The sequence below is a fragment of the Dreissena polymorpha genome, chromosome 9 (genome assembly GCF_020536995.1).
Source record: "Dreissena polymorpha isolate Duluth1 chromosome 9, UMN_Dpol_1.0, whole genome shotgun sequence".
Taxonomy (NCBI): Eukaryota; Metazoa; Mollusca; class Bivalvia; order Myida; family Dreissenidae; genus Dreissena; species Dreissena polymorpha.
The window spans coordinates 52,107,226-52,135,084 of NC_068363.1; the positions used below are offsets into that span (position 1 = coordinate 52,107,226).

General features: G+C 36.1%; 1 protein-coding gene across 13 annotated transcripts in view; it reads right to left on the reverse strand.

Moving 5' to 3' along the window:
* LOC127844790 (FH1/FH2 domain-containing protein 3-like) overlaps positions 1 to 27,859 on the reverse strand; it is a 108,578-nt gene that overhangs the window by 73,442 nt on the left and 7,277 nt on the right. For 12 of the 13 annotated variants that reach the window (XM_052375252.1, XM_052375262.1, XM_052375259.1 and 9 more), the window contains exons 2-6: positions 22,354 to 25,474; positions 21,309 to 21,512; positions 20,989 to 21,128; positions 11,421 to 11,545; positions 6,915 to 6,944 (exon numbers count right to left, since the gene is read on the reverse strand). In XM_052375252.1, the coding sequence (XP_052231212.1) occupies positions 6,915 to 6,944; positions 11,421 to 11,545; positions 20,989 to 21,128; positions 21,309 to 21,512; positions 22,354 to 25,465 (3,611 nt within the window). In that variant the 5' untranslated portion in view covers positions 25,466 to 25,474. The remainder of the gene's footprint in view (positions 1 to 6,914; positions 6,945 to 11,420; positions 11,546 to 20,988; positions 21,129 to 21,308; positions 21,513 to 22,353; positions 25,475 to 27,859) is intronic. The other variant, XM_052375253.1, reaches the window with a different exon arrangement.

Sequence of the window (27,859 nt, forward strand, 5' to 3'; positions counted from 1 at the left end):
ATCAATGCAACATGGTGCAATAAAACAATTTTCTTAGTGCTATGGCATTACAAAGGCATTGCAAATTAGAAAGTACAATACGAGGACATTTGTTAAACTGCTGTATCGACTAAATCTTATTTAGTCAGATACAATAGTTTCCCATGCCACACTGGAATTATGCAGTTCATGCATGATAAAATTTATTTGGCTACATTACATTGCATTTATATTCATGCAGGTTATCTGCCAACACTGTGCATCACTGATCAATGAGATGATAAAATTCAGGATGAAGCTGCAAGTTATAACTGAGTGTTCATGATACATTGTATAATACACAAAGTTTTTCCGCTGGTAACAGGTTGTAAATGTATACTATTATAATCTGACAATATAATCATACTTTTGGATTGTGCGCACCGTAATGTAAGGTTAATGAAGGCGAACAAAGCATGGTACCCGGTATTCATGCAGTAATTCTCCATAGGCTTTTCAAGAATGTTTTCTTTTCAACTTTATTTTATTCAAATGTTACTTCAAAAAATCAGTTATTGGATAATGAATTGTGAAAACTATTGCTTTGGTTTTTCTTCAAATTAGAGTCTTTTGATGTATTTAAATCATCCTTAACACATTCACACTTAAAAGCACTTGTTTTAGGTATACCATAAATCTGCATATACATGTATTATATATCAGACAGCTTTTTTCAAAGTTTACTGAAGGAAGTTGGGGGTAATTTGTAGATAATATTTCTTTCAAAGAGGCAAGGCTGTTAGAAGTTTAATGAAAGGTGTAAGCATTTTAGCAGATGATAAGACAGTATGATAGCTTGGCAATTATACATGTACCAGTACTTGTAAAATATCTGTAAGGACCTGCTCATGAAGGAGTATACTGGTATTATGCTAAATGTATGGCTAGGCTATCCTTAAAAAATAGTTTGTTTGGCTTAACCCGACCCAGGTAAATTTGGGTGGGTCGGTAGGTAGGGATTTTTTTTTTAGTACTTTTTTTCTGACATTGAACTCCGACATATACCAAACTGAAAGGTAATTATCAAATAAAGCTCCAAGTCTTCTGCCTCATGAAAGGAAATTGGTAAAGATTTTTCTGCACCGTCCGTATCACCGCACGCGTATTCGTTAGTCTATTTTTTCTATAAAGAGCTTCTTTTCATTTACTTATTTTTTATTCGACTTTTGCCATCGCCGTTATATTGTAGGCAGACGACAATATCAACTGTGTATTCCATTATCTGCATGAATGACCCAATATTACCCGATAGCGAACTCAATGCTGATTGGCCCGCTACCATATGCGCTTCAAATTGTTCATGGAAACAAAGAGAAAAATAGTTTTAAAAAAACACTCCGGATTAAAATGGCGGATGTTTTCAATGAAATTTAACGAGATTTAAGCATATTCACAAATTATATTTTTTCTAGAGCCAAATTCGCTATACTTTCGCAAATGGAAAACGACAGCGCGAGCCCTGTAGTAGATAGCATTTATTCCAATAATAACACGTTCTCAGTGCTCGCGCCGTTGTTCGCCATTTGAATCTTTTGCAAAACAATTGAAAATTTGACTCAAGAAAAGTCTAAATTGCGAAAATGCGAAAATCTAGTAAAATTTCGTTGAAAACATCCGCCCTTTTTAATTCGGACTGGTTTTCTATATTTGTCTCTTTGTTTCAATGAAAGTGTTTGCAATTCGAACAGTTAACGAAACCTGGTCTGTACCCGATTAGACATTGCTTGACCTTATTGTTAATGAAGTGCACATGGTAGCTGGCCAATCAGCATTGAGCTCGCTTACACATGACATGACGTTGTCGAATGAAACGTGAGAACGGGTGGAGCTATCGGATAATATTGGGTCATTCATGCGCAAATGTTGTATAATTTGAATACACATTTAATATCGCCGTCTGCCTCCAAAATAGCTACCGGTCGAAAAGTCGTATAAAGAGATAAGCAAATGAAACAAACTTGACAATACCCGTCAATAAATATTTCTAAGCTGACCACTTTTAATCTTTCTACCGAATATTTACCGATCTGAATTAAAGAGTGATAATTAATTAATTAGTTATATGGCGATAATATTACACATCTCTGCCGATTGCCGAAATGAATTGAACGGTGATAATTAATTAATTTGTTTTTTTACTCCCAAACTATCCTTAACGACAGCAGCGTATTTTAATTAAAGGGATACTAGAAAAACAAGAGCGGTTTAATTGTATTTAAAGTCTAATTAATCACATATACATATGTCAAATAAATAGGTGACTGAAATAAATACCAGTACACGTTTTGTTCATTGCTATTCTAGATATCCTTGAAAGAGCATTCAATTAAATGACGCAAATAACTGGAAAGGATAAAAAGCGAAAAGTACAAATTAAGCGGAAAGAATTTTCGGCGAGCAAAAAAAAAACAAGGGCTGTTTGTAAAACATGCATGCCCCCCATATGGGCTGTCCGTTGTAGTGGCAGCCCTTGTGTGAATACGATTATTGTCACTGTGACCTTGACCTTTGACCTAGTGACCTGAAAATCAATAGGGGTCATCTGCGAGTCACGATCAATGTACCTATGAAGTGTCATGATCCTAGGCAAAACCGTTCTTGAGTATCATCCGAAAATCATTTTACTATTTCCGATCACCGTGACCTTGACCTTTGACCTTGTGACCTCAAAATCAATAGGGGTCATCTGCAAGTCATGATCAATCTACCTATGAAGTTTCATGATCCTAGGCATATGCGTTCTTGAGTTATCATCCGAAAACCATTTTACTATTTCGGGTCACCGTGACCTTGACCTTTGACCTAGTGACCTCAAAATCTTTAGGGGTCATCTGCGAGTCATGATCAATCTACCTATGAAGTTTCATGATCCTAGGCGTATGCGTTCTTGAGTTATCATCCGGAAACCATTTTGCTATTTTGGGTCACCGTGACCTTGACCTTTGACCTAGTGACCTCAAAATCAATAGGGGTCATCTGCAAGTCATGATCAATCTACCCATGAAGTTTCATGATCCTAGGCGTATGCGTTCTTGAGTTATCATTCAAAAACCATTTTACTATTTCTGGTCACCGTGACCTTGACCTTTGACCTAGTGACCTCAAAATCGATAGGGGTCATTTGCAAGTCATGATCAATGTACCTATGAAGTTTCATGATCCTAGGCCCAAGCGTTCTTGAGTTATCGTCTGACAACCAACCGACAGACCGACATGAGCAAAGCAATATACCCCCTCTTCTTCGAAGGGGGGCATAAATATTTTTGGAAAGTTACAAAACAAATTCAGTTGGTCCGATTTTAGTGGGTCGGTCGGGTTATGCCAAATAAAAGAATTTTTAATGATGGCCCTAGTTACTGCTGACATTCAAAACCCGTAGTTTCCCATAAACTGATTATGATGTATGAAAAAATGCAAATGTTTAAATTAATTGGAAACACCTGGAAATAACTATGAAACCATAACAATATCAATGTGCTTTCATGCTGTAATACAAGTGAGCCCAAATTTCAGCATCTTTATTAGCATTGTTTTTTTTAAATGGTAAAACCATAAGTGTACACCAGTTAAATTAAAAGTGATAACATCACAAGTTGCCAATAGCATATGTCTTGAAAACACATGTTAGAAAGTAACGAAAGTTTTGTATATTTTCTTTGGCCATATTCCAGACGGAAATCAACATCAGTCTTAGGGGTGATAAAGGTTCTTTAGCTAATGTACCATGTTCAAACCAGGTAAGCACAATAAATATGAGCCGCACTCTGAAAAAACTTAACCCTTTGCATGCTGGGAAATTTGTCGTCTGCTAAAATGTCGTCTGCCGAATTTCTAAAATTAGCATTTTCTTCGATTTTTTCTCAAAGAATACTATCAGAATAGCAAACAGTTTGGATCCTGATGAGACGCCACGTTTTGTGGTGTCTCATCAGGATCCAAACTGTTTGCAAAGGCCTTCAAAATTCGGTTCCCGCACTGAGAGAGTTAACCCTTTACCACTTAGATACATATTTTGATGCATTTGTAGTCCCTTTATAACAAGTTCTATTTAATTTAAGGCCTTCCATACTAGATTCAAATTTTAAAGGCTTCACTTTCAGCCCTTACATAGATACTGATGAGCAGCAAACAGCATTAAACCTGAACTGACTGCGAGTTATGCGCAAGCTGTTCTGGTTAAATGCTGTTTGCACATAGCCATTTCCACTGTTCTTCTAAGTGGGAAAGACTTAATGCATTATGTGTAAGGTATTTTAGATTAGCCTGTGCTGGACAACATTTTCTGCTTTATGTAATTTTTCCATTAAGGCAGGTCTCTTCTAATCTAAAATCTAATCTAGTGATTATGAAGTGAAGTCTTGTCCTAGATAAGATACATTCGCGTGTATAAGGTACAGTTTCTCCGGCTCATATACATTACATAACCCACTTCACCTCGTCTATTTAATAAATGTGTCCTGTCCATTCAGGATATTGTTTCAAGCACTTCAGTAGCTGGATGGTATTTTATGATACAGATAAATCCATTTAACAGTAACAACATCTTTACAGGCTGTGGGTCGTCTCATGTGATTTATTAAATGAATCTTGACATTTCACTGTTAATTAAACACTCAGTGTCTTATCTTGAATCAATTTCGTGTTTTGTGTATTTTTTTAACATAAGAGAAGGCATATGACAAATGTGACTCTTGTCTTGCCAGAAGGGAAAAAGTCATACAAAAATGTCTCATGTTATCCTGACTACCATCCACCTGACTAATTGCGCAATACCAGAAATCAAATAGCAAAAAGAAAATCCATGTTAAGTGAACCTTTGAGCTTTCAGAAAAAAAAATACATTTGGGTATGTTAAAAATAGGGCAGACAAAATTATAATTATTCTTGCAGATACTGACAGGCACAAAAAACTACCAAGAACACCTGACATACATGAGAAAGAAGAGTAATGATTTTTTTGCAGGAATAATCTTTCAGCAGACATATGATGTAATTTTGGGGTTCATTTTAGGCTCTGATTCATATCCTGTCAGGTAGGCAGGCAGTCTCTTATTGAACTGCTTCTGTAGCCCTATAATGCCCTATAAATCTCATGATCTTAAATTCCTAGTAGAGGCAGCAGGAAAAAGATTCAATAGTTTAGATATCATAAGCCACTGCTCTGGGCCTTTAGTCTAGTTCAATCCACAGTGGGATTAGACCTGTATATTATCACCTGAAGATTCAGGTATCTTATTCGAAGACACAAGTTATAATTCATTCTCAGTCTAGCTGACTTTAAGAATACATTTGCACGATGAGAGCAGACATTTGGTAAGTTTAATTTTACACATGTTAAAGTAAATGGCAATTAACATGAACGTTGAGTTTTGAATCAATACCGGCATATTAAATTAAATCTAAACATTAATATTTACATGAAACACCTAATAATTTATCAATTAGTCTGGACCTTAAAAATGAGCAAAACTTCGTAAAATAAAAAGCTTCAATTCATCTGCATCATTGCTGGGCTTGCAAATATATTGTTTGAATAACATGAATAACAATTTTAATACATCACTTTCGACATGAATGTATTATTATGAAATAGTATATCACTATCTTGGTACGTTTTCCATTTATTTGTAAACGTTTATTGATGCCAATAAAAACATATGCAGAATCCTAAACATACATGCTTTCTAATTTCCGTAAGCATATTAAAATTGAAGTAATGAGCGATAGCGGAAGATTGATTGGTTCCATCTGCCCTAAGTACCATGTGCTACTTTGCAAACATGGATTCTAAAGAAATATAAAGTAAACAATTTATCACACTGAGATATTTATTATGTACACAAACCCCAGACATTGTTGAAAGGATAATGTTGCCAAACTTCTAAAGTATTTGCTGTATAATTATCATTTCAAGGTAACGTCAGTTTAGGGGAACACACATATGAAAAACATAAAGCTTTTATAAGCAAAAGCTTTTTAAATACATATCGGTAAACATGCTAGCAATCAACCACAAAACTTGAATTGATTGTATTTAGATATATCTCTATAACTTCCCATTGAGGATGCATTTTTTGCAATGCATTAAATAACTCATCCAATAAAGACGTAGGTCTATGCTATTTAATTATCATGCAATATGCATTTATAAAAGAAAACAGTACCTGAATATGTGACGCTAAAAGTACATAATTAATTTCATAACTTTGCATGCCCTGTTAGCTTGCTGGAATAGTCCTACAATCTGTCAAATAATACATGACACCACAAGTTATATTCATGGCCTGGTAAACTGGTCATTTTTATTTGAAATAATAAAAAATCTTGTTTCTGTAAAACAAAGCATTGGTGTTGTTTTTGCATTGTTATATTAGTTACACACATTGAAATTATTCAATGCTAATTTTGATTGATGATGAAGACTATCATAGTTTTGCTAATTTTAGCTCAACAGGCCAGATTTGTTGTTGTTGTTGTTGTTGTTGCATCTAAGACAACAGAAATCATGCATAGGTGCAGAGTGAGTGAGCAGCTACATGTCTATGTATGTCTTCAACAGATTTGTCTTGTTCTGAGAAAACTGGGCATAAGGCATGTGCGTAAAGTGTTGTTCCAAATTAGCCTGTTCAGTCTGCACAGGCTAATCAGGAACTACACTTTCCACCCTTACTGGATTTTCGTGTAGAAGAGACTTCCTTTAAATGAAAAATACCATAAAAGCGGAGAGTGTCGTCCCTGATAAGCCTGTGCAGACTGCACAGGCTAATCTGGGACGATACTTTACGCACATGAATTATACCCAGTTTTCTCAGAACGCGACTCAGATTATTACAGTATACACGATTGTGAGGCCTAGAACAATTCCACGACAACGAGAGACGAGGACAGGAAATTACCTGGGTTCGGAACTTGTCGCGGGGTAACTGCTACAATGGCAGATCATGATGTAACAATTTGTAACTTAAAAGCACATCTATTATCCATCAATTGTACAGACAAATGATCTAATTATCTTTCATTTCATTTAGACTAATTGGCCCTTTTCAACATGGAGGATTGATAAAATAAGGCTTATACTTTATGAAATTTAAAATGTGATGATTTCATGTTAAATTGTGTTTTAATTGCATTATTATATCCGTTCATTGACACACAAAATAGGATACAAAACATTATTTATTTCCTATATCATGTAACATTGTACTGACATCCACTAGATATTGTACTGGGCTGATCATCATGCTTTCAAACCCTTCCTTTCTATTATTGTCACTTTCAGCACCTCATTCTTCCCATCAAAGATTCCATATGATCGTGAAATGCAAACTTTTGATTTTTACCAAATTTTCTTAACAGTATATTGGTTTAGACATTCTTAGGCAAAGAAAAACAAGAAATCGTCAGAGACGGGTGATGCTACCCAAAGTTTTTTTTTGTCACAATATTGCACTATATATTCAGATAAAAGGAAACGTCTTGAGGGCACAGTAGTTGGGGGGGACAAGAATTTTTAACGAAAATTTCAAAGGGCCATAACTCTGTGAAAAATCAAAACCAAGTCAACAGGGCATATCCTATTACACTATCACTGTACAAGAATGTGCTAATTAGATGAGCATTAACAATTCATCAGGTAATCATACCTGGTTAAAGTATTAATTAACACCCAGTAGCTGTGACACAGGGACTTCATGTAAACAGTCATATGCAGTCAGCAGCCAAGTTTGTGTTTGACTATCCTGCAGCCTTTTTCACGTACTATTTTGTTAACAGTAAAATGAACTTGTCATCTTACTAATGTTAACAGTAAAATGAACTTGTCATTTCACGAATGATAATATCAGACTAGGCAAAAAAAATGGGCTACAATTACCAATAGACACTGTAATGAACTTCTAGTCATTATGTAGGCTAAAACAAACCATGTCTTTCAACAACAAGGACATCAATTTTGCCTACTAAGCACTTTGTCTACAACAATGTTATTAATGGGAAAAGCATAGATAGAACACAATGACAATTGTATCTCTTTCCCACTGTGTCAGATGTCAACATCTCAGCACTTTAAAGGCATTTATGACTCTGCATAATTATATTTGATTAAAGCTACTTAAAGATCTATTTAGGTATTTAGGGTCTTAAAATATTGAAAATATTGGGTGACAAAGACATATGACAGCAATATCATAGCAGATATTTACCCATTGAGGGCTATCTGTAGCACTTGTACCTAACCTAAGCCCTTGAATCGTTAAAACACCTAATTTCGCCTCCAGATAAATTGTATATTGGACAAGTGACCACAATAATGTTGAAGACATGATTTCATTGATTAATTTTCAAGACATGTCTCCAATCATGCTTTTTAAATCAAACATTATTATTGCAATTTTTTTTTTGTATTTGTGTGTTGGGTATGTAAGGTGTCTAAACCAGGTTTTTGATGTTTTTACTTTTTAATGGAATATTTGTGCATCCCAAAGCTAGGTCTTCATGTACATGTAAGCTACTTTCGTAAAAGTTCAATGCAATATCTCCATCCAAACTTAAGTTTTTGAGCAGCTACAGTTTTTAGTAAGTGAACGTGACCTTGAGAGGACACCCCAAAACATAATCCCAGACTTTGTCTTCATCCAATACTTGCTATTACCAAAATGTCATCATGGTTGGTCCATGCAAACTAAATTTATTGACGCATGGATGATGCCCTCCAAGCTGCCCTGCTTTACCCCAATCTAATAGGGGAGATTTACAACATCCAATTTTAATTGAAAACTTGGTCCAAAATGTGCAGATCAAAGACAATTGCCAACTTCAGGACAATAATAACTTATCCTACTTAACCTGTGTCCGTACAACACATATCCAAACTGTAAACATTACTTCACAAACAACTGTGAACACAAGAAATAATTGGATTTAGATACTGTCAGTGGCCGAGCTCAAAACGGGTTTATAAAACTAAATCTTTACACAAATATTTCCCTAAAGCTAAAGATGTTAAAATCATGGCAAACAGAATGATTCACAACAAATGTCACACATTGACAACTCTTGTGATATGTGAAATACATTTTAGTGTTGTTGTTTATTAATTAAGACAAAACAGGGCATTAACATGTGAACAAGATTAAGAATTTGTTTAAAATCTCCCTATACATATGTATACCTAGTTAATATTATTTGTTGCTCAATGAATAAACGTAGAAGTAAAGAAGTTAAATACTTTTGACACTTCGAATAACAAAGAATTATTATGAACTTAGAATGACCAATACAAGTAAAATCAGAACAATAAAAAGCAGTAAATCCTTAATGAAGTCATATAGCAGAATACTTGTTAGAAACACAACCACTGACTAACAGCACCAGAGTACAATGAAAAAGTCATGTCAACAGTGTGCCAAGAATTTAATGAATCACCCAAAAGTGCACAATCCATGCACATGACTACCTGCATAGTTCTAGCACTGTGAACACACCTGTGACCAGGTGTACATATGATGCATTATAACAGTGGCAGGAAAAAGTTCCTTCTGAGTTTTAAGAACCTTTAGTTATATTTGTGATATTTGGCAACAAAAGCCTATTGTACTTATGTTGGAAGTCAGGAGTTCAGATTTGCTTCATTTATTTATACTGTTAAAGTATTAATTTTCAAAGTTTAATAATTTTCACGCCTTTCATTTCATGTTCCTGCATTTGCACACAACAAAGATCAATGTGCTTATTTTCTATTTAAAACAAATAACTCTTTGAAATCACATGCTATGTTAAAAGGGCATGATCCCACATACACAAAATTGTAAAGCCCACAAATGTATGTGATTCCTCAGTACTATGGATGGTCCAAATGTTAAAAGGCTTATTAATGAAGTGATAATTAATGTTGAAATGAAGGGGAAAAAATACAATAATAGTACATACATATAAGGCATTTATTCTACATTTTACCCTTTTTTTATTGTTTCATCCTTTATATTTACAATATAAGGCTAGACATGTTTTAAATAAACACTGACAGTAAAAAGAAAATTCCAATGTACATGTAGCTATAATATGCACAGTAAAAGAAGAACAATTTGGGATGCCAACGTTTGTGTGTGTCTGATTTCATTAATTATTTTTCGGATTTTTTCCTGATCCATAGTTATGAAATGCTGGTATTAAAATGGTACAAACACACTGCAATAAGAGAATATATCTTTGTTGAAAACCTATAATGAAGTGATTTAATAGAGGATCTACTGAAGTGATTTAATAGAGGATCTTCACAAGTAGCAAATTTTACCAATTCTAATGTTACAGCAGTTATGAAAATCCATGAAAAGTATGATAAATGACAAATGAGATGTATATTTTGATGTATTTCTTGTACTGTAATAAAAATAAAGTAAGAACAGTGTACTACATAACACAATGCTAACAGGATGATGTTACCTTGATCAGCATAACAATATTTAGTACACGAATACATTGGGTTCTACATTAGGTCCCTTATACATGTTAATCAAACTATTACATATAAAATTGTATCATTATTAGAAAGTGTTTAGATCCACATAGGTACACATCAAATCCATTCATGATCACACATTACTTAGTGGGAAACACACCACTTCACACAAATAAAAAAAAATAATTAAAATAAACAAGGATTTAGATTGGTTCACAATTGAATCTAAAGGAAAGGAGATGCAAGTCCACTTATTTAACTAAAATTTCTATTAAATCAGCTGTTTTTATTTTTTGCCAGAATCTGCCATTAAATATTTTCAAGACAAGAAGCACTCTATACTTGTCAAAGACATTTATATCTGATGTTGCTAAAATACAATATGGAAAGGTTGATGTCAGCATTTGTCAAACAAAAAACTAGAGTTCACTAACACTGACATGTTAGTGAACATGTGAACAGTTAAGCTTAAATAACAAATAAATGCAGACAAAGATTATATTGTACTGAATGTAAGAACAAGGACTTTCTGGTCCTGAAAGTTCGCTAACACAGACAAGTGATTTCTTTTGATTTTGAAAACTAGAATTTGTACATTGATGACACCGTGCTTGAGAATTTCAGGGGTAAAATTTAATTTTCAGATGTCAAAGTATTGAAGCACAGAGAAAATTTGCTTAAACTTGTTAAAATCTCTCTTAATGTTTTAATCATAATTTTTTTTTTTAATTCTATGCAATTATACACAATATTTATATATATATATATATATATATGTCGTGAGAACAATTGCTTTGTGCTTGTATAAAAAAAGCAGGATTCTGCTTTGCTTGAAATCCCAGGACTGTAACATGTATTTCACAGACAAACTTGTGAGAGTTCAGTTAAAACAACAAATAACTGGGGACTAAGATTGTATTATGCTGAATCAGTGTGAAAAACTTACTGGTCCTCAAAGTTATCCAAGTCCTCAGACTGTTCGTGGATTGTGGACTCGAGATCAAGGTACGTGCTGTAGTCACCCTGCGTGCCATTGTGGTAACGGTAGATCTGTAGTGCACACTGTTCCAACTGAAACAAATACCAGTGGCTGCCATTGGTATTACTGAATCATATACATCATGATGCAACTACATGTATTACAGTGGAATTTGCATCTTTTTTATCTGTTCTTTTATGATGACACTCTGGCCATCATAATATTTTGAGTAGGAAAGAACTTCATTTTATTTATGTTTCATGAGTATTTGTTTCATGTTATTTGTGATGTCACTAGCACTAGATTATTTGTGCAGGATTGTTAAAATCTATTAGGAGAAAGATTAACTGTCCACGGATAATTGAAATGGTCACTAATTGAAATGACTATGCGACAATCTACATCACCTTAACAGACCATTACTTCTTGCTGGTGACATGAATATAGACTCACTACAGAGTACTTTCATGCAAATTCAGTTGATTAAAGCCAAGGTTTAAAGTCAACACATCACTGGATTTTGAGGTTTTTTCACCAAACTATACCAAGATTGTAACTATCTTGCATATGGTATAAAACAACCAGAACACCATTTTAAATCTGACTGTGACAGCTGAATACACCAGACAAAAAAATGCAATAACAAAGGCACACAATTGTTAATTTATTATCTGTTGCAAGCATGAAGTGGGCAATTTACATATTGATGACAAAATAATTGCACTGAAAATTATAGTTTAACCCTTTACCACTTAGATACATATTTACGCATTTGTAGTCCTTCGGAAAGTTAAATTTAATTAAAGAACTTTCTACTAGATTCAAGTTTTAAAGACTTATTTCCACCCTTAGATACTAATGAGCAGCGAACAGTATAAAACCTGTTCTGGTTTTATGCAGTTTGCACATACCTGTAGCAGTTATCACTTTGCTTCTGAGTGGGAAAGGGTTATAAAGCTAGTTAAGAGACAAACAATACATGTAGCCAGTGTAGATGTTATCTTTCAACAATAGCCATTAAAAAACAATCTTATATACAAACATATGGGTTAAATATTTAAACATACAAATGCATATTTATGTAAGAGCATTACAAACAAGTGGTAATTAATTAATCAAACCTAGATCTTGGCTCAGGAAATATTGATTAATAAATATTGTTTTCAGATGTTTAACAGTATTATGTTAATAACTGTTATACATTTACACCTACTGCTAATAAAGAAATTATTCTTTCAAATGATGAAATATTGGATTGATTCTGATAATTAAATTATTAAAAAGAAGATAATAATATGCAATTTGACTCTTAATTTCACATAAGACTGCATAATGTAATGGATTAACAAAATCCAACACTCTACATGTAAGTGGCTTTCAATTGGGAAAGGAAAGCTGAAACATGAAATCCATACTGTCAATTAACACCAGAAACATATCATATTTTTATTCATCTTGATTGATACTACACCACCAGGTTTGAAGTATCTCACCAGAAGAACAACAATCACCTGTTTGATTAGCTGAGATCTGCTCTATACTGAACAGTGAGTCTACCTGGCCAAACCATTTGTATACATGATTCTTGGCTAAATGGCTGGTTTATGTTTGTTTGTCTACCAACAGCTGACTGCAGACATGTAGCAAGCAACTTACCACTCATCTGTGCATGTACACAAAACTTATTGATTAATTAACTTACATATTCTTTACGCAACACATCCTTTAAATATGTTAATGATTGTGTTATAAAGTTTAAAGAACAAATAACATAAGCTTTGATTAAAACATTTCTTTAAAAAAGTACACTGTATTATTCAAGACAGGTACTTTATAAAGAAATAAATTGGAGTACCTAACTTGCAACACACATGAAGGTTAAATATGTGTATTAATGTCTGTTACATGAATGAGAAAATAAATGTATTCCAAATCAAGTTTCAATAAATAATAAGCAAGTATATCTTGGGTCCCTAATATTTTCTAAGTTCATTTAAACTGGAAGTATTCTCTTCAAAACTTTATCATTAGACAGTGAAGTTATATGTACATCTAAAACTGTATGGCAATGTTTTCTTATGCGAATCCACGGATTCTAGATTACACGGATAAGAAACGGGACCGTTACGCCAAATATCTTGTCGTGTCTAAGTCACGTGACCGTGTCGTAACTATCGATCTTTTATCGAAGCGCCGAGGTTATAAATTTGATGTACTCACTCACGTATTTTGTTAAATTATAGTTTCATTTCTAGTCCGATTTTGGATATATCATTATATATTTTGTTTTTCTTCTGATTTCGGCAGCCCGGCGAGTTATAACTTTAACTTTTGCAAATAACATACCGTTTTGGAGTTTTAGAATCTAGATTTACGGTTGACATGTTCGTACTTTATACCGATTTGTAGCGTTTATATTTGGAGTTCAGTTTTAAAAATAACATCTTGCTTAGGAGAATAGAATTCTGTATACGATAGAAAAAAAAATTGTTTAAAAACTAAAGTAATTGAGGAATGAAGGCGGGAAAATGTAGCGCGCGTTCCTAACGCTCTGAACTGATGCTACGGTCTTGGCGATTATGCTTTTGTTTAGATACCGGCCATTGAATTTCCTTTGCCATGATTATTATATTTTTTATGAAATATATTGAAATATTTTGTTCTAGAGACATATCCATAAAGCTAAGTATTAATGAAGCTTAATAAATTTACGATTTCAGCTCTTGATTATAACACAGAAAGGGTGTTAATTTTATGATGAAACAGCGTATACAAATGTATAGCGGACCCTCTTGATATTTTTCGGCTTTGCATACTTCAAATATAATGGGTGTCAAAACATTCATCGTTTGTTGTTTATTATCAAAAAGGTAATTATGTAAAATTATATGAAAGGTTATTAACCATAAATTATAAATTAATTAAAATTATTTAAAGATTCTTGAAAATCACGGTCAACTGTCTATGCATGTATATTGAAATATCTTTATAAGTTAACAGAGTTATAAATATATAGAATTCTAAATTAAAACACTGTATTATTTGTATTTTTCGGAAAGATTATTCATACACTCTTTATAGGACTACGAAATGACGGAGTTTTTTTACCGGTACCCGCTAAATACGTCAAATGTTAAGTATTAGATTTTTTAAATGTTTAAAATGTACATGTATAGGTATTAAGCACTTATAATTATTGTGATTTAGCTGGCTGACATCTATACAGTATTTAGTTTATGGCAATCTGTATGGGCAGATGACTATAAATGTTTTCAATACGCTACATATCTCATAAACGCAAAATTGAGTATTGGGCGTTACATTACTCCAAGAAATGACCACTAATACCACGAGAAGACATGGAGGTATCATAAAAAGTGTAATCTGACCAGACATTGCCACCTGTGGTTAGGGACCAATATACAAGTATAGGTCCCTGCTGTGGCGTATGACACCATAGTGTTATTTAGTATTGGTCGGCACAGTATCTGATCATAACGAGATAATTGGTTTGTGCTGAACACAGGGGCAATAAAACCACAGATCTATCAATAAACAAGATTATTGAGATATCTTTTTTTGAACACCGCGATAAAAATGCTCAAACCATGGACTCTAGAATACACGGATAAGAAACATGGCAACATTCTCAGAATCATCATTGCTATATGTGTAATCACCTAACAATTCGTCTAAAAATAATTTATATATTTGAGTTGAAGACGATGTACTGTTGTTTAAGTCTGAATAAACTATCTGTCTGCCTGTCTAAATCCAAGCTGTCATCGTCCCGGTGAAAAAATCTGATTTTCAATAGTTGGACATGATGCCCTGATGTCAAAATACGAAATGACCCGCGTAACACGGACCGTGATTTTCAAGAATCTTTAATAAATTGATAATTTAAGGTAAATAACATTTCAAATAATTATACATAATTACCTTGTTGATAATAAACAGCAAACGATGAATGTTTTTGACACCCATTTTATTTCAAGTATGCATGCAAAGCCGAATAATATCGAGAGGGTCCGCTATATACGCTGTTTCATCATAAATTTTACAACCTTTCTGTGTTATAAACAAGAGCTGAAATCGTTAATTTATTAAGATTCATTTATAATAAGCTTTATTGATATGTTTCGTGAACAAAATACTACAATATATTCCATAAAAAATATAATAAGATGGCAAAAGAAATTCAATGGCCGATTTCTAAACAAAAGCATAATCGCCAAGACCGTAGCATCAGTTCAGTGCGTTAGGAACGCGCGCTACATTTTCCCGCCTTCATTCCTTAATTACTTTGGTTTTTAAACAAAATTTTTTTCTATCGTATACAGAATTCTTTTCTCCTAAGCAAGATGTAATTTTTAAAACTGAACTCCAAATATAAACGCTACAAATTGGTATTAAGTACGAACATGTCAACCGTAAATCTAGATTCTAAAACTCCAAAACGGTATGATATTTGCAAAAGTTAAAGTTATAACTCGCCGGGCTGTCGAAATCAGAAGAAAAACTTAATATATATTGATATATCTGTTTACTGCGTAACGTAAGCTTTCTAATGATATATAATTTGTCAAAATCGGCCGAGAAATGAAACTACAATTTAACAAAAGACTTGAGTGGGTACATCAAAATGTATAACCTCGGCGCTTCGCTGTACGCTAATCGTAAAAGATCGATAGCCACGACACGTTAAAACGCGCGGTGGTAAAACATAAAATTTGTATTTCTTGTGTTTAACTCGCTATAAATCCATTAATAACAACAGGAATATACTAAAAGTTATATTTTTTGAAAGAGGAATTAATAAGCAACAAGATAACGTATAAACCAATAAAATCGGATGAATAGTTTTTGCATAAGATTGAATTTACTAAAGTAAGGGTCAAATACTCGATTCATCTCCTGTCAATATACACTCCGTGGCGAATCAAACTCTTTCTTCAAACTCTTTAACGCTGCATATTTAAAAGTATTAAGATTAGTTTGCACACTGATCAGCCTTAAAATGCAGATAATTTTATGTTAAAGGGATCTTTTCACGCTTTGGTAAATTGACAAAATTTAAAAAAGTTGTTTCAGATCCGCAAATTTTCGTTTTAGTTTTGATATTTGTGAGGAAACAGTAATACTGAACATTTACCATGCTCTAATATAGCCATTATATGCATCTTTTGACGATTTTAAAACCTAAAAATTATAAAGCGTTGCAACGCGAAACGATTGAATAATTTGGAGAGTTCTGTTTTTGTCGTTAAATTTTGTGAAACTACGAAGATTGCTTATATAAGGTATAAAATACGTCAAGAATGTGTACTCAGCGGAATAGCTCAGTAGGCTGAAGCGTTTTTACTTCAGGACTCTGGCAGGACTCCACGGGTCACTGGTTCGAAACCTGCTCCGGGCACTGTTCTTTTCCTTTTTTTAATTTTATTCTTGATTTTTAACTGGTGCTTTTACGATCCAATGTTTACATTTATCAATATAAAGCATTTAATGAATAAGTTATATGCCAAAATCTGTGAAAAGGCCCCTTTAAGACATTCATACTTTGAAGTCTGTAGAAATTTAAACATTATAGTCATAAAACAAGTGTTTTCATTAAAATTCAATAACTTGGGTTTTACTTTCATCAAAGTTCAAACTAATACAGTGAAGCCGAAGGCAGGAGTCTATTAAAATAATGTTTTGTATATTATTTAATAATAATCTTTTAAAGAGACGCACATCACGCTTCGGCGGGCATATTATACATTAAATGCATACATAAAACAATTTTATACCACCTACATCAATAATCCAAACGCATGTAAACACTATTTAAAACATCCAGTAAAATATCCTCTTTCCCCACCCACTGTTTTGTTTACACTGGTGACTGGGTGTTGACAGTTGAAAACTTACTTTATGAGGTGCTTCTAATAATTTGTGTACTCCACCAATTTGATTTATTAATGGAACGTGTATGTGGAATGTAAAAGTCGGCGGTCTTGTTGGTTCTGGAAAATTTGTACTAGCAAAAGGGTCCGTATCATCCAAGTATTGCACTCTACACGAGAAGGTCGCCATTTTACATATTTACGGAATATCAACTTGACCTCCGACCTCTGAATTTCTGCGCGCTAAATGTATTCTTACGCTTACGAAAAATTCTCACCGGTAAAACTTGGGTTTAAACTAAATCTTCTTGGCAATTATACGAAACACCACCGCGAATCTTTCTTATCTGTTATGCCTGATACAGGTTTAAGATGTTTTTAGCCATGAGAGATTTTATCAAGAAGTTTCTATTCCGTGATTCATAGATTGCGCGCCAGTTGCCGAGTTATACTAGCAGACAGGTAAGACTAGGTAAACACACTCTGATGTCACCGCCTATAAAATAGAATACTTGTAGGCGGGATGACATCAAATACACCGAGTGACACGTTCGTCTGAAAATGCGCACTACAGAGGTAAATATGAAGCATTCTGAAATATTTCACGCGACATGTCATTAAAATACAACTAGATCAAGAAAAAATACGCTGTTAAACAATATTGTTTAGATGTTTCACTACAATTAGTTCTTCACACACTATTAACAAATTCGTGATATATAATGCAGTCTTTATATCGTGAGATTCTTTTGTTGTAATCTTAAAAACCTGAAATTACAATTGTGTTTGTTGTACTAAAAAGGAGTCCCCCACTCATGAATAATATTCTTCAAATGGTATTGTATCACATTTTGCCCGCAGTATTTATCACAATACTTCAGGCTTAATAGAAATCAAGCAATAAACCTATATTAATACGACCATTAAAATGTGCCGTACCCTTACGTTATAAGCGTAAGATATATTTTTTTGAATAAACGGCCTTAAAGGGGCCTTTTCACAGATTTTGGCTTTTTTTTTAACTTATTCATTAAATGCTTTATATTGATAAATGTAAACATTGGATCGTAAAAGCTCCAGTAACAAATCAAGAATAAAATTTAAAAAAGGAAAAGAACATTGCCCGGAGCAGGTTTCGAACCAGTGACCCCTGGAGTTCTGCCAGAGTCCGGAAGTAAAAACGCTCTAGCCTACTGATCTATTCCGCCGGGTACACATAATTCACGTATTTTATACGTTATATAAGCAATCTTCGTAGTTTCACAAAATTTAACGACAAAAACAGAACTCTCCAAATTATTCAATCGTTTCGCGTTGCAACGCTTTATAATTTTTAGGTTTTAAAATCGTCAAAAGATGCAATTAATGGCTATATTAGAGCATGGTTAATGTTCAGTATTACTGTTTCCTCACAAATATCATAACTAAAACGAAAACTTACGAATCTGAAACAACTTCTTTCAATTTTGTCAATTTACCAAAGCGTGAAAAGATCCCTTTAAGCCTGTTTGTTACGTTTTATGCGCTAAACAGCACATCTATTCATTAACAAGACCTTTACATATTAAGATTAAAGTATAAAATCATGTAAAACACAAAACAAATTATTCTAAAACGGTAACAATTTTCAGCTATAACGTATTTAATTAACCACGGGTCCAAAATCAAACTTTATATCAAGTTATAATCAACCTGCCTACAAAAATATGGTAATTACCCAAGAACATGGTTCTGTCGAGTATATCTAATGTTAGTTATGCACGTGTGTGGTTTAAAGAATCTAAACATAGGATTTTGACAAATAGGAAACTGATTGCATGAAAGCATATTAACGTATCTTACCATAGCGTATCTTACCATTTTTAGTTTTTATCACCATCATGTTTGTTGTTCGAATTACAATAAATGTGCTATATCTTGTCATTATAGAGCAGCTGACTAAGGAAACTTAACCTGGAATATCATAGTTGTGTTCATTGGGATTATTCAGTCGATAGAGTGTTAACGTATCTTACACAAAATGTACCCAACAATTAAAAATTCGAACTTCGTCAATGTGTGGTGTTTTAATTCTCAAACGATGAGTCTTATTACTATTATAAGCATATAATATGACCACTGCCAATGTCATATACATATAATTCAAACTATATTTACATTATTTCATGCCAAATATGTGTTACCAAAATTTGTTAACGTATCTTAACGCAGTTTATGGGACATTCATTTAATAAGTTATGTGAACATGATGAGCATGCTTTCATGTCAATTGCATATTTTAATGTTTTCCAGTTATGTTTCCTTCAGTTCACAAACAAAAACCCTCTCTAAATCACCAGTTAATTATATTTTGTGTCCCTAATACTTTATCACGCACGCCTTGGACATTAGAAATATTACATTTTAGAGGTATATGTCGTCAAATATCAACTTAACATGACTTTTTAAATCGGTAAAAAGTGCTGTGTTCGGGTAACAGCCATCGTTGTCTGTCCAAAACACCTTCAAAACTTAGCACATTTAGTATCAATTAAAATATATAGGCACGGGACAGTTAAAAAATGAAAATGTGCCTTTAATTGACAATGGGCGTGTAAGAGTTGCCCACCTTTATCCAAATAAAAATGTTGCGTTATAAAACTATTAATTTTTCGGGTTTGGACATTACAGATATTATGTTGTAGTTTTTGTTATTATATTTTTTTAAATAAGTTGACATCGCCCACGTTCTCAAACTATTATCGGGTGTAAAGTATGTTCTTGCATTATGGTTTGTTTGAAACAAGATGGTCTGCCAATTTATACATGCGAAATATGAAAAATGAACAAATTTATATGTAATAATAATTAGAGATACAAACTATAATGGGCTTGTTTGAATATTAATGTCTTTTATGAACGCTTAAACAAAGTACTTGTACATAATATCGAAAACATAGAATCTGAATACGGAATGGATTTTATAGGTAAAAATTCAATGAAGAAACGCTTTACGTTATTGGCAATCATCAAAGTATTAAAATGATCTCTTTGGAAATGCGTTGGTCTACACAGCTAGAAGAGAATTAATATTTCATTTTAGTTGTCTATATATAAACATAGACATCACATTTATAACCGACTGCAAACGTATTTAAAGACATATTATTTAAGACGAACAAGAATGTCATTTCGTACGAACGTCTCAGCGCTAATAGGCCAAACCCTAATCGATAAGTAAACGCGGCCAAGCGTAGATTTGAATTTATTAAATCAACGCATATTGACGCTGACAGTTGTTGCAATTCCTTTCTATTCAATATCATGTGATCGTTCTATAAACACGTAATTTTACTGTCAAACATTTATGATGGTTGAAATGCAATACATATAAAACCATATACTCAATATAGAGTTCGTACACGTGTGAATCCATTCATATTTATAAAAATAGAAAACATCCTTAGTCGCTACTATACTTTCAGAATCACGAGGGATATAATATTGAATAAAAATCTTTTTTAAGCTGACGACAACGGGTGTTTCTAAAATACATATACAACCCAGTTTCAAATTATACCGCGTTTTAAACATTATCATGCAAATTGCTTAAGGAATTCCGACTAAAACTAAATTTAAATTTCGACCAATGGTAAGCATCCTACCTTTTTGGTATCCACCTGCAAGCTTTCCAGCAGCTCATTGGCTGTGTCATAACCGCGGAAGCTCTTCTCGTCATCATCTTTTCCATGAACCCGGATGAACCTCGGCTTTTTGGGCTTAATGCACAGTTCCAAGATGTCGCCTGCAAACACACAAAAGTAATTTAGTTATTACCGTCTGCGGAAGACCGGAAGTTACAACATAAATAATTTTCTATTATTATGTACATACGAATTCGTATAGTAGTCATTCGTTCGTCTCAATAAACAGTTCTGTTCTGATGCATAGAAAAGTACGTAGATACTAATTCCTAATCTCCTACCGATGACGACCAATCCTTTCTTGGCCTTCAGAAGGTCCCACATCTCCTGGCCGAACTGGGGCTCTTTCCCAGCACTGGCTGACTTGGGAGGCGGAGCGTGGGATTTCCGGTCCTCTGAAGCCGCGCGCGACCTCCCGGAAGCCGGGGAGGGGGCGGCCAGAGGCGAAACTTTGCCCGGCTCGTCGATATCAATAAGCCTCTCTTCTGAAATTAAGATGATATATATTCCTGCTATTGAACACCACTATAGATTTTAAAAGATTAAGCCCCCATGACAAGTATTCAATTATACGTTTTTCTATACAAAAAACAGCGAACTTATTTCCTGAAAATATTTGTTTACGGCACTGTAGGAACCATAATGTACTCTTGTAAAGAGGGTAGTATACTGCTTAGAAAGTACTCGTGAATGTTAACGAATGCATGTACACATCTACATTAACAATCCATTGATTGCTATGATGGGTCCAGCTACTGGATGCAATACTAATTACCACCATGTTACTCCGTGTGGTTGCGACCTTCTATAATGTTACGAAAATAACCATTATGTATGGTAGGTAAACCATTTAAACGGACTTCATCATGCGTGGACTGATCTCGCTGAGGTCACAGCTACCAGTATATGTGAAATGGCGTTGGTGCCTGCCTTTTGTTCGGAAACGCAGATTCGAAGCCTGCTCTGACTGCGTTCGAGTGACCGTTCTCTAAGACATTAAGCACTGGTGATACCCAGGTTACGGATCCGAAAGTAACGTAATAATCATAGTAGTTTCAACACAATTATACTAAATTAAACATGTTTTAAACCTTTGTGATATGCACTCAGGAAATGTTAGATTGCTACCGAGAGAATGAACATTTCAGATAGAAATTTAAGCTACGACTCTATTGGGAACACTACGACATCATTCAAGGAATTCAGCATCATGTACACCATGGTGCAGATAAACCCCGTAATTTTAAAAAGCTTGATCACTTTTAATCCCTGGTGCGTCCAACCGATCGCACAGAGTACATGGGACACACGTTTTATGTTTCTTACCTGAGTTCTGCGGTCTGAGCGGCGAGGGGTCGCGAGGGACGGGTTGGTCCATAATGTGGGGCGCGCTCTGGCGGATGATTTCCTTCAGGCCCGCCCCTCGCTCCACAAACTCCTCCTCATTGGGGCTGAAATTGAGGAGATTATCGATGTCATCCATTTTACCGATCAGACCGGACCGTTTCGTTGCCTGTTTCTTGGCGTTCTGTTTCGAAATGTGCCCTCTTGTCGAGAGGTCTTCGCCCGGGACTATGTCCGGAAGTGAGCCACCTGAAGTGGTCATAGACTCGTGCGACGTGGATTGTGGGATGTGCTCGTCCGACGGGATCTCCTGCACCTCATTCGATTCTACCGAATGTATAGAGTTTCGGATGGTTCCGTCGTCCGTTTGCGCCGAATGCATTGACGGGATGGAGCTGGCGGCGCTCATCTGCGCGAGGCTTTCATTCGACACAACCATGCTGTGTGGCCGGATGTACTTCCCGTCATCCTGGTCTAGGATCGCTTCCTGAGAGCTTGGTCGGCTACGACGCTTGGACCGCGATCCGGGTCTGTTGGGAGAGCCCTCCCTATTGAAGCAATGGGAACTATCGCTCGCATGGGGATCGGACTCCCGTTTTGAGCGCGGGCGTTTTTCTTCTAGCATATCCTCTCGCGAGTTGTTTCTCGAAGTGTACCGTGACCGACGCCTTGACGGCGACTCTCCGCGATAACTATCATCCGGCGAAACGATATCACCCCTTTGCTGACGCAATGACTCCTCAACTACCTGCGGATCTTCACCGGCGTATATCCGGCGTCGACGCTCCAGATCCTCAAGCTCCCTTCTTTCTTTTTCTGCCGACCTATTTAATTCGGATTTTCTCATTTTCTCTTTGTTCACAGGGTGATGCGTGCGATCTTCATCGAAGACGCTACTTTCCTGGGACAATTCTCGGGACATGTGACGTTTTCCGCGCTTACGTCGATTACCGCCCGGAGACAGGATGTCCTCCTCGGACGTATGACGGTCGTACGGAGGTGACATAGGTGACATCGGCGAATGCTCCTGCCCATACATCTGATCGTGATACTTCTGTGGTGGATCTTGACCTCGGCCGGAAATCGAATGATTGTGTTCCTGAGCTGAAAAATATTCGCCAGAGTCACTTTTCGGGAACCCAGTCTCCGGATGCCGGTCCAAAATTTCCGCTTTAAGATGCTTATTAGTGTCCTGGATTCCTGGAGGGAGCTTCTGTTTCCAGCTCTGGACCTTCTCTATGCTATCACGTAAAGAAAGCGTATCGGGAGTCAAAGCAGTTCGACCACTTTGCTGTGACATCTCAGATTCGTCTAGAAGGTCGCGACTGGAGGTGCGCTGATGTCGCCGACGAGATGGCTTATCATCCAACATACTGTCGCGTGAGGAAGACCTACGGTATCCTTCGTTGTCGTTTTGAGAGCGCCGTTTCTCTGTTTCTGACTGCTGGGAGCGCCGTTTCTCCGTTTCTGACTGCTGAGAGCGCCGTTTCTCTGTCTCGACCTCTTGATGTGAACGGCGATCCCTCATCGGCGGCGGGCGTACCTCCTCGGGAGATTCGGTACTGTCCTGCTCCTGTAAAATAGGCGGCCTAGGGGTGCTTGTTTTAGGTTTCCAGTGGGTCCGAGGCCCATCAACGGCTATTCTCAAGTCTTCCTCGGTCTGATAATGTTTCAGTCGGCTCAGCCCGGGAGCCGGGGGCTCCCCGTAAACTGATTTCCGCCATGTTTTCTCGTCAGGAACGTCCAAACTTTCAGCAAATCGCGACTCTCGCTCCTCGTTACGAACCTTTGGAGGCGGCGTGTCGTCATAGACGGCGTTCCGCCAGCCAGGTGACACAGCCGCCTGGCGAGGACTCCGAGGGGACATACTTTCTTGCTCAAAATTACCGCCTTGGCGTTTATTATAGGGAGGCGATAACGGTGCATTTGCTTGTTGGAACTTTTCTCGCTGTTTGTAAAAATTCTCGCTCGTTCCCTCATTATCATCAGTAATAAGAAGGGCGGCCGCGGCCATTTTCGCCATTTCTTCTCTCGACACACGATTTTCTGCATTGCCCCCACTCGGTCGCGATCTTTTTGAAGACGCCTTCTCATCCAAGTTAGTTTGAGTAGCACAGTCTACAAGCTTCCGACGTTTTAAATCACCCTTTCGAACACGAGTGTCTTTAGCCGGACATTTTACTCTTTTAACTTTACTTATCGCGCTATTCAACTCTTTCGACCGTCGGTCGCGTTTACTGGTACCCGGTTCGGGCATTGGGGATGTACCCCTGCTCATTAAGTATCTAGCGGCATGACCTTTGTCGTCCTCAGGTGCACTATCGTCTGAGTCACTTGAGTAATCCTTCGGAGGCGGTTTCACCGGTTCCGGTAATGGATCGCGAGACGTTTCGCGTTTCTTAGCTGCTCCATACACGTCCTCCTCCCACTTTCGCCTAGGTCGAGACGGTGGCGACTCTTCATAGACGTCTGACCTAGAAGAGTTCTGCCTCTCGTACCTGTTTTGAACGCTCGGTGAACGCTGGGCCTCCTGAATGCTCGGTGAACGCTGGACCTCCGAGCCTCGCACGTACGTCGAGTAAGGCGACGGCGTGGCGCTGCTGCTGTAGTCGTACTGTCTAGGAGGAGGCGCCCGGGAGCTGACTGGAGACGTCTCCCGACTAGCGCCGCCATACCGCCCGGACCGCGACGACGTTCTATCCCACGATCCATAAAGCGAAGGGTTACTCCCACCATAGTCTGATAAATATCCAGAACGATTTAAACTATTGTTTGCACTGTAATCACTTCCAGCACTTCGGGAGGAATATTTGTCAAACGAAGTTGCACCAGCACTGTAGTCCCGCTGAGGCGCCGCTCGACGGCTGTTGAGCGGTGTATAACTTCCGCTTCGCGATTCCGGATTTAACTGCTTAATGCGTTCCATAACGGATCCTCCAGATACATAGGAAGAGAGCCTGGGTTCGTAGCTGGATTGTCTGTAAGTGGACCGGGGTGTCCCGTACGAAGTGTTTAGATAGCTACTCCCGCCGTATCCGCTACTTCCGCCATATTTACTGGTGCTCGGTCCACCACCGTATCGGCTGGTTCCCATATCGTACGACTGAAACGAAACAACACGCTTGCGTTTATTTTTTTATGGGATATATTTATTGACTGTTTTAAGGTAATAATGTTTTCCTCCCATGCACACTTACATCAGCTGATACGGCGAGAATGTTGTAATTAATACAACACTTCATAATCGTTGTACGCACGCGAACATTTTTTTTGGTTAGTAGCATGCGCCATTAATAAAAATTGATGTTGTGGTTATTGTTACAAATATACTCGGTATCATACGTAGCTTACTGGCTAACAGGAAATAGTGCTGTTTAACCATTAAATCTCCTGTCTGAAGCACTTAACGTACACTGTTTGATTCATGCACGGAATGCACACATCAATCTGCAAGCGGTTCCTCTTTTATTGAAATGAAATCCCGAGAAACCACAGAAAAGGAAAGTGGTTCAATATTTTTACAACTTCCCATTCCTTCAGAAATGCCGTATTTTAGTCCACACCTTTCTCAGACAAATTCAGTTCTTGATTCTATGACATAAGTTTATGTAATATTTTTTGCAGCGCAGCTGGCAGTAAAAAAAAGTAGGCAGAAATTTATTAAAATCCAATTGCCATTTAATTTGGGCAAATGTTTTTTTAGTCTTATCTACCGACGTATCTGGCTTCCCAGGCCTGGCTGTATCTATGTTTTGTGCAAAGGTTCGCCAGAAGGCTGCAAGGGATCGTCACGCAGACGCACGCACATCTTACCGGCAAGTGTCAAAATATCCACGTGATACTGCTTCAAGTAACATGTTACATCTGTTTATGTGAGCGTAGGTATGGGCGATTCTTAAGCGAGCAAATTTCCGAGAATCCTGAACTTCGGTTATCAGATTTTGCTGGTCGTTTTCAGATATTGCAATTATCACAGTGCTTTATATTCGAATAGGGTAAAACCAATTAACAGTTACCAACAAACCAACATTTGTATGAATTCCGTGGTAGCATTGATGTTGCTATGTTGAATAAGTGGTTTAACATTTTAAAAGAAGGGTCAATCATTGAAAACTTTTTTATTAGTTTTTGCTCAACAAACTGCAGTTTTTGCTAAACAAACTGCACTGTACACGTCATAACCAAAGAAGTCAGTCAGCTTGAACCATTTTTTTCACATATTGTCGAAATGACAGTTTCTAACTTTTTGTGACAGAAAAACACCGTACCTCGAGGAGCGAAATGACACGTACGGGAGAGACTTATACTGAAAATAAAGTTTCGTTTTTGAATAATGATCTCTTGAAATTGATAAAATGACTTACCATTAAAACGAATGTCAAATGTTTCTGTTGTATTGTACAATTTTAGGTGGATCAATTATATAAGTATCGAATACGTTAATCCATATCAATCTAAAGGACACTGGTGCAAGCCATGATAAGGACAAACCATTTTCTGTGTGTGTGTTTTGTTTTCTTTCTTTAATTATATGCGTGTAATTAAAATAGACCTCTATAGGTCCGATATCAAACTACCAGTTTAAAGCATTGTCTGACATTCATCCAAAAATGCCCCATCCTATGAACAAGGTCAGAACCTCATTTTATTGGAAATATGCATGTTCTCACAACATATCAAACAGCGAAGCACCAGGTTTTCAGTATATTATTCTATTACAAGAAGTAAATAACAAAGCGATCATCTTCGAATAAAATGAATTATGTACACTTTCTCGCGAATCTTTTCACGCTTTGGTAAATTGACAAAATTGAAAAAAGTTGTTTCAGATTCGCGAATTTTCGTTTTAGTTATGATATTTGTGAGGAAACAGTAATACTGAACATTTACAATGCTCTAATATAGCCAGTATACGCATCTTTTGACGATTTTAAAACCTAAAAATTATAAAGCGTTGCAACGCGAAACGATTGAATAATTTGGAGAGTTCTGTTTTTGTCGTTAAATTTTGTGAAACTACGAAGATTGCTTATATAAGGTATAAAATACGTCAAGCATGTGTACTCGGCGGAATAGCTCAGTAGGCTAAAGCGTTTTTACTTCAGGACACTCGCAGGACTCCAGGGGTCACTGGTTCGAAACCTGCTCCGGGCAATGTTCTTTTCCTTTTTTAAATTTTATTCTTGATTTTTTACTGGAGCTTTTACGATCCAATGTTTACATTTATCAATATAAAGCATTTAATGAATAAGTTTTAAAATGCCAAAATCTGTGAAAAGGCCGCTTTAAACAATCTTATTAAATAGTTTGCGTGCATTTAAAAAACGTTCTCTATCGTGTTGTTAATTTTCACCATGCATATTAAGAATTTGTCTTGCAAACATATTGAGCGAACACAAGCAAACGCAAACGTTTGCTTCCTAAATTCTTAACACTGACTCCGAAATGCAAATGTTTACGTTAAAATAATAATAATACTGTTGCATGT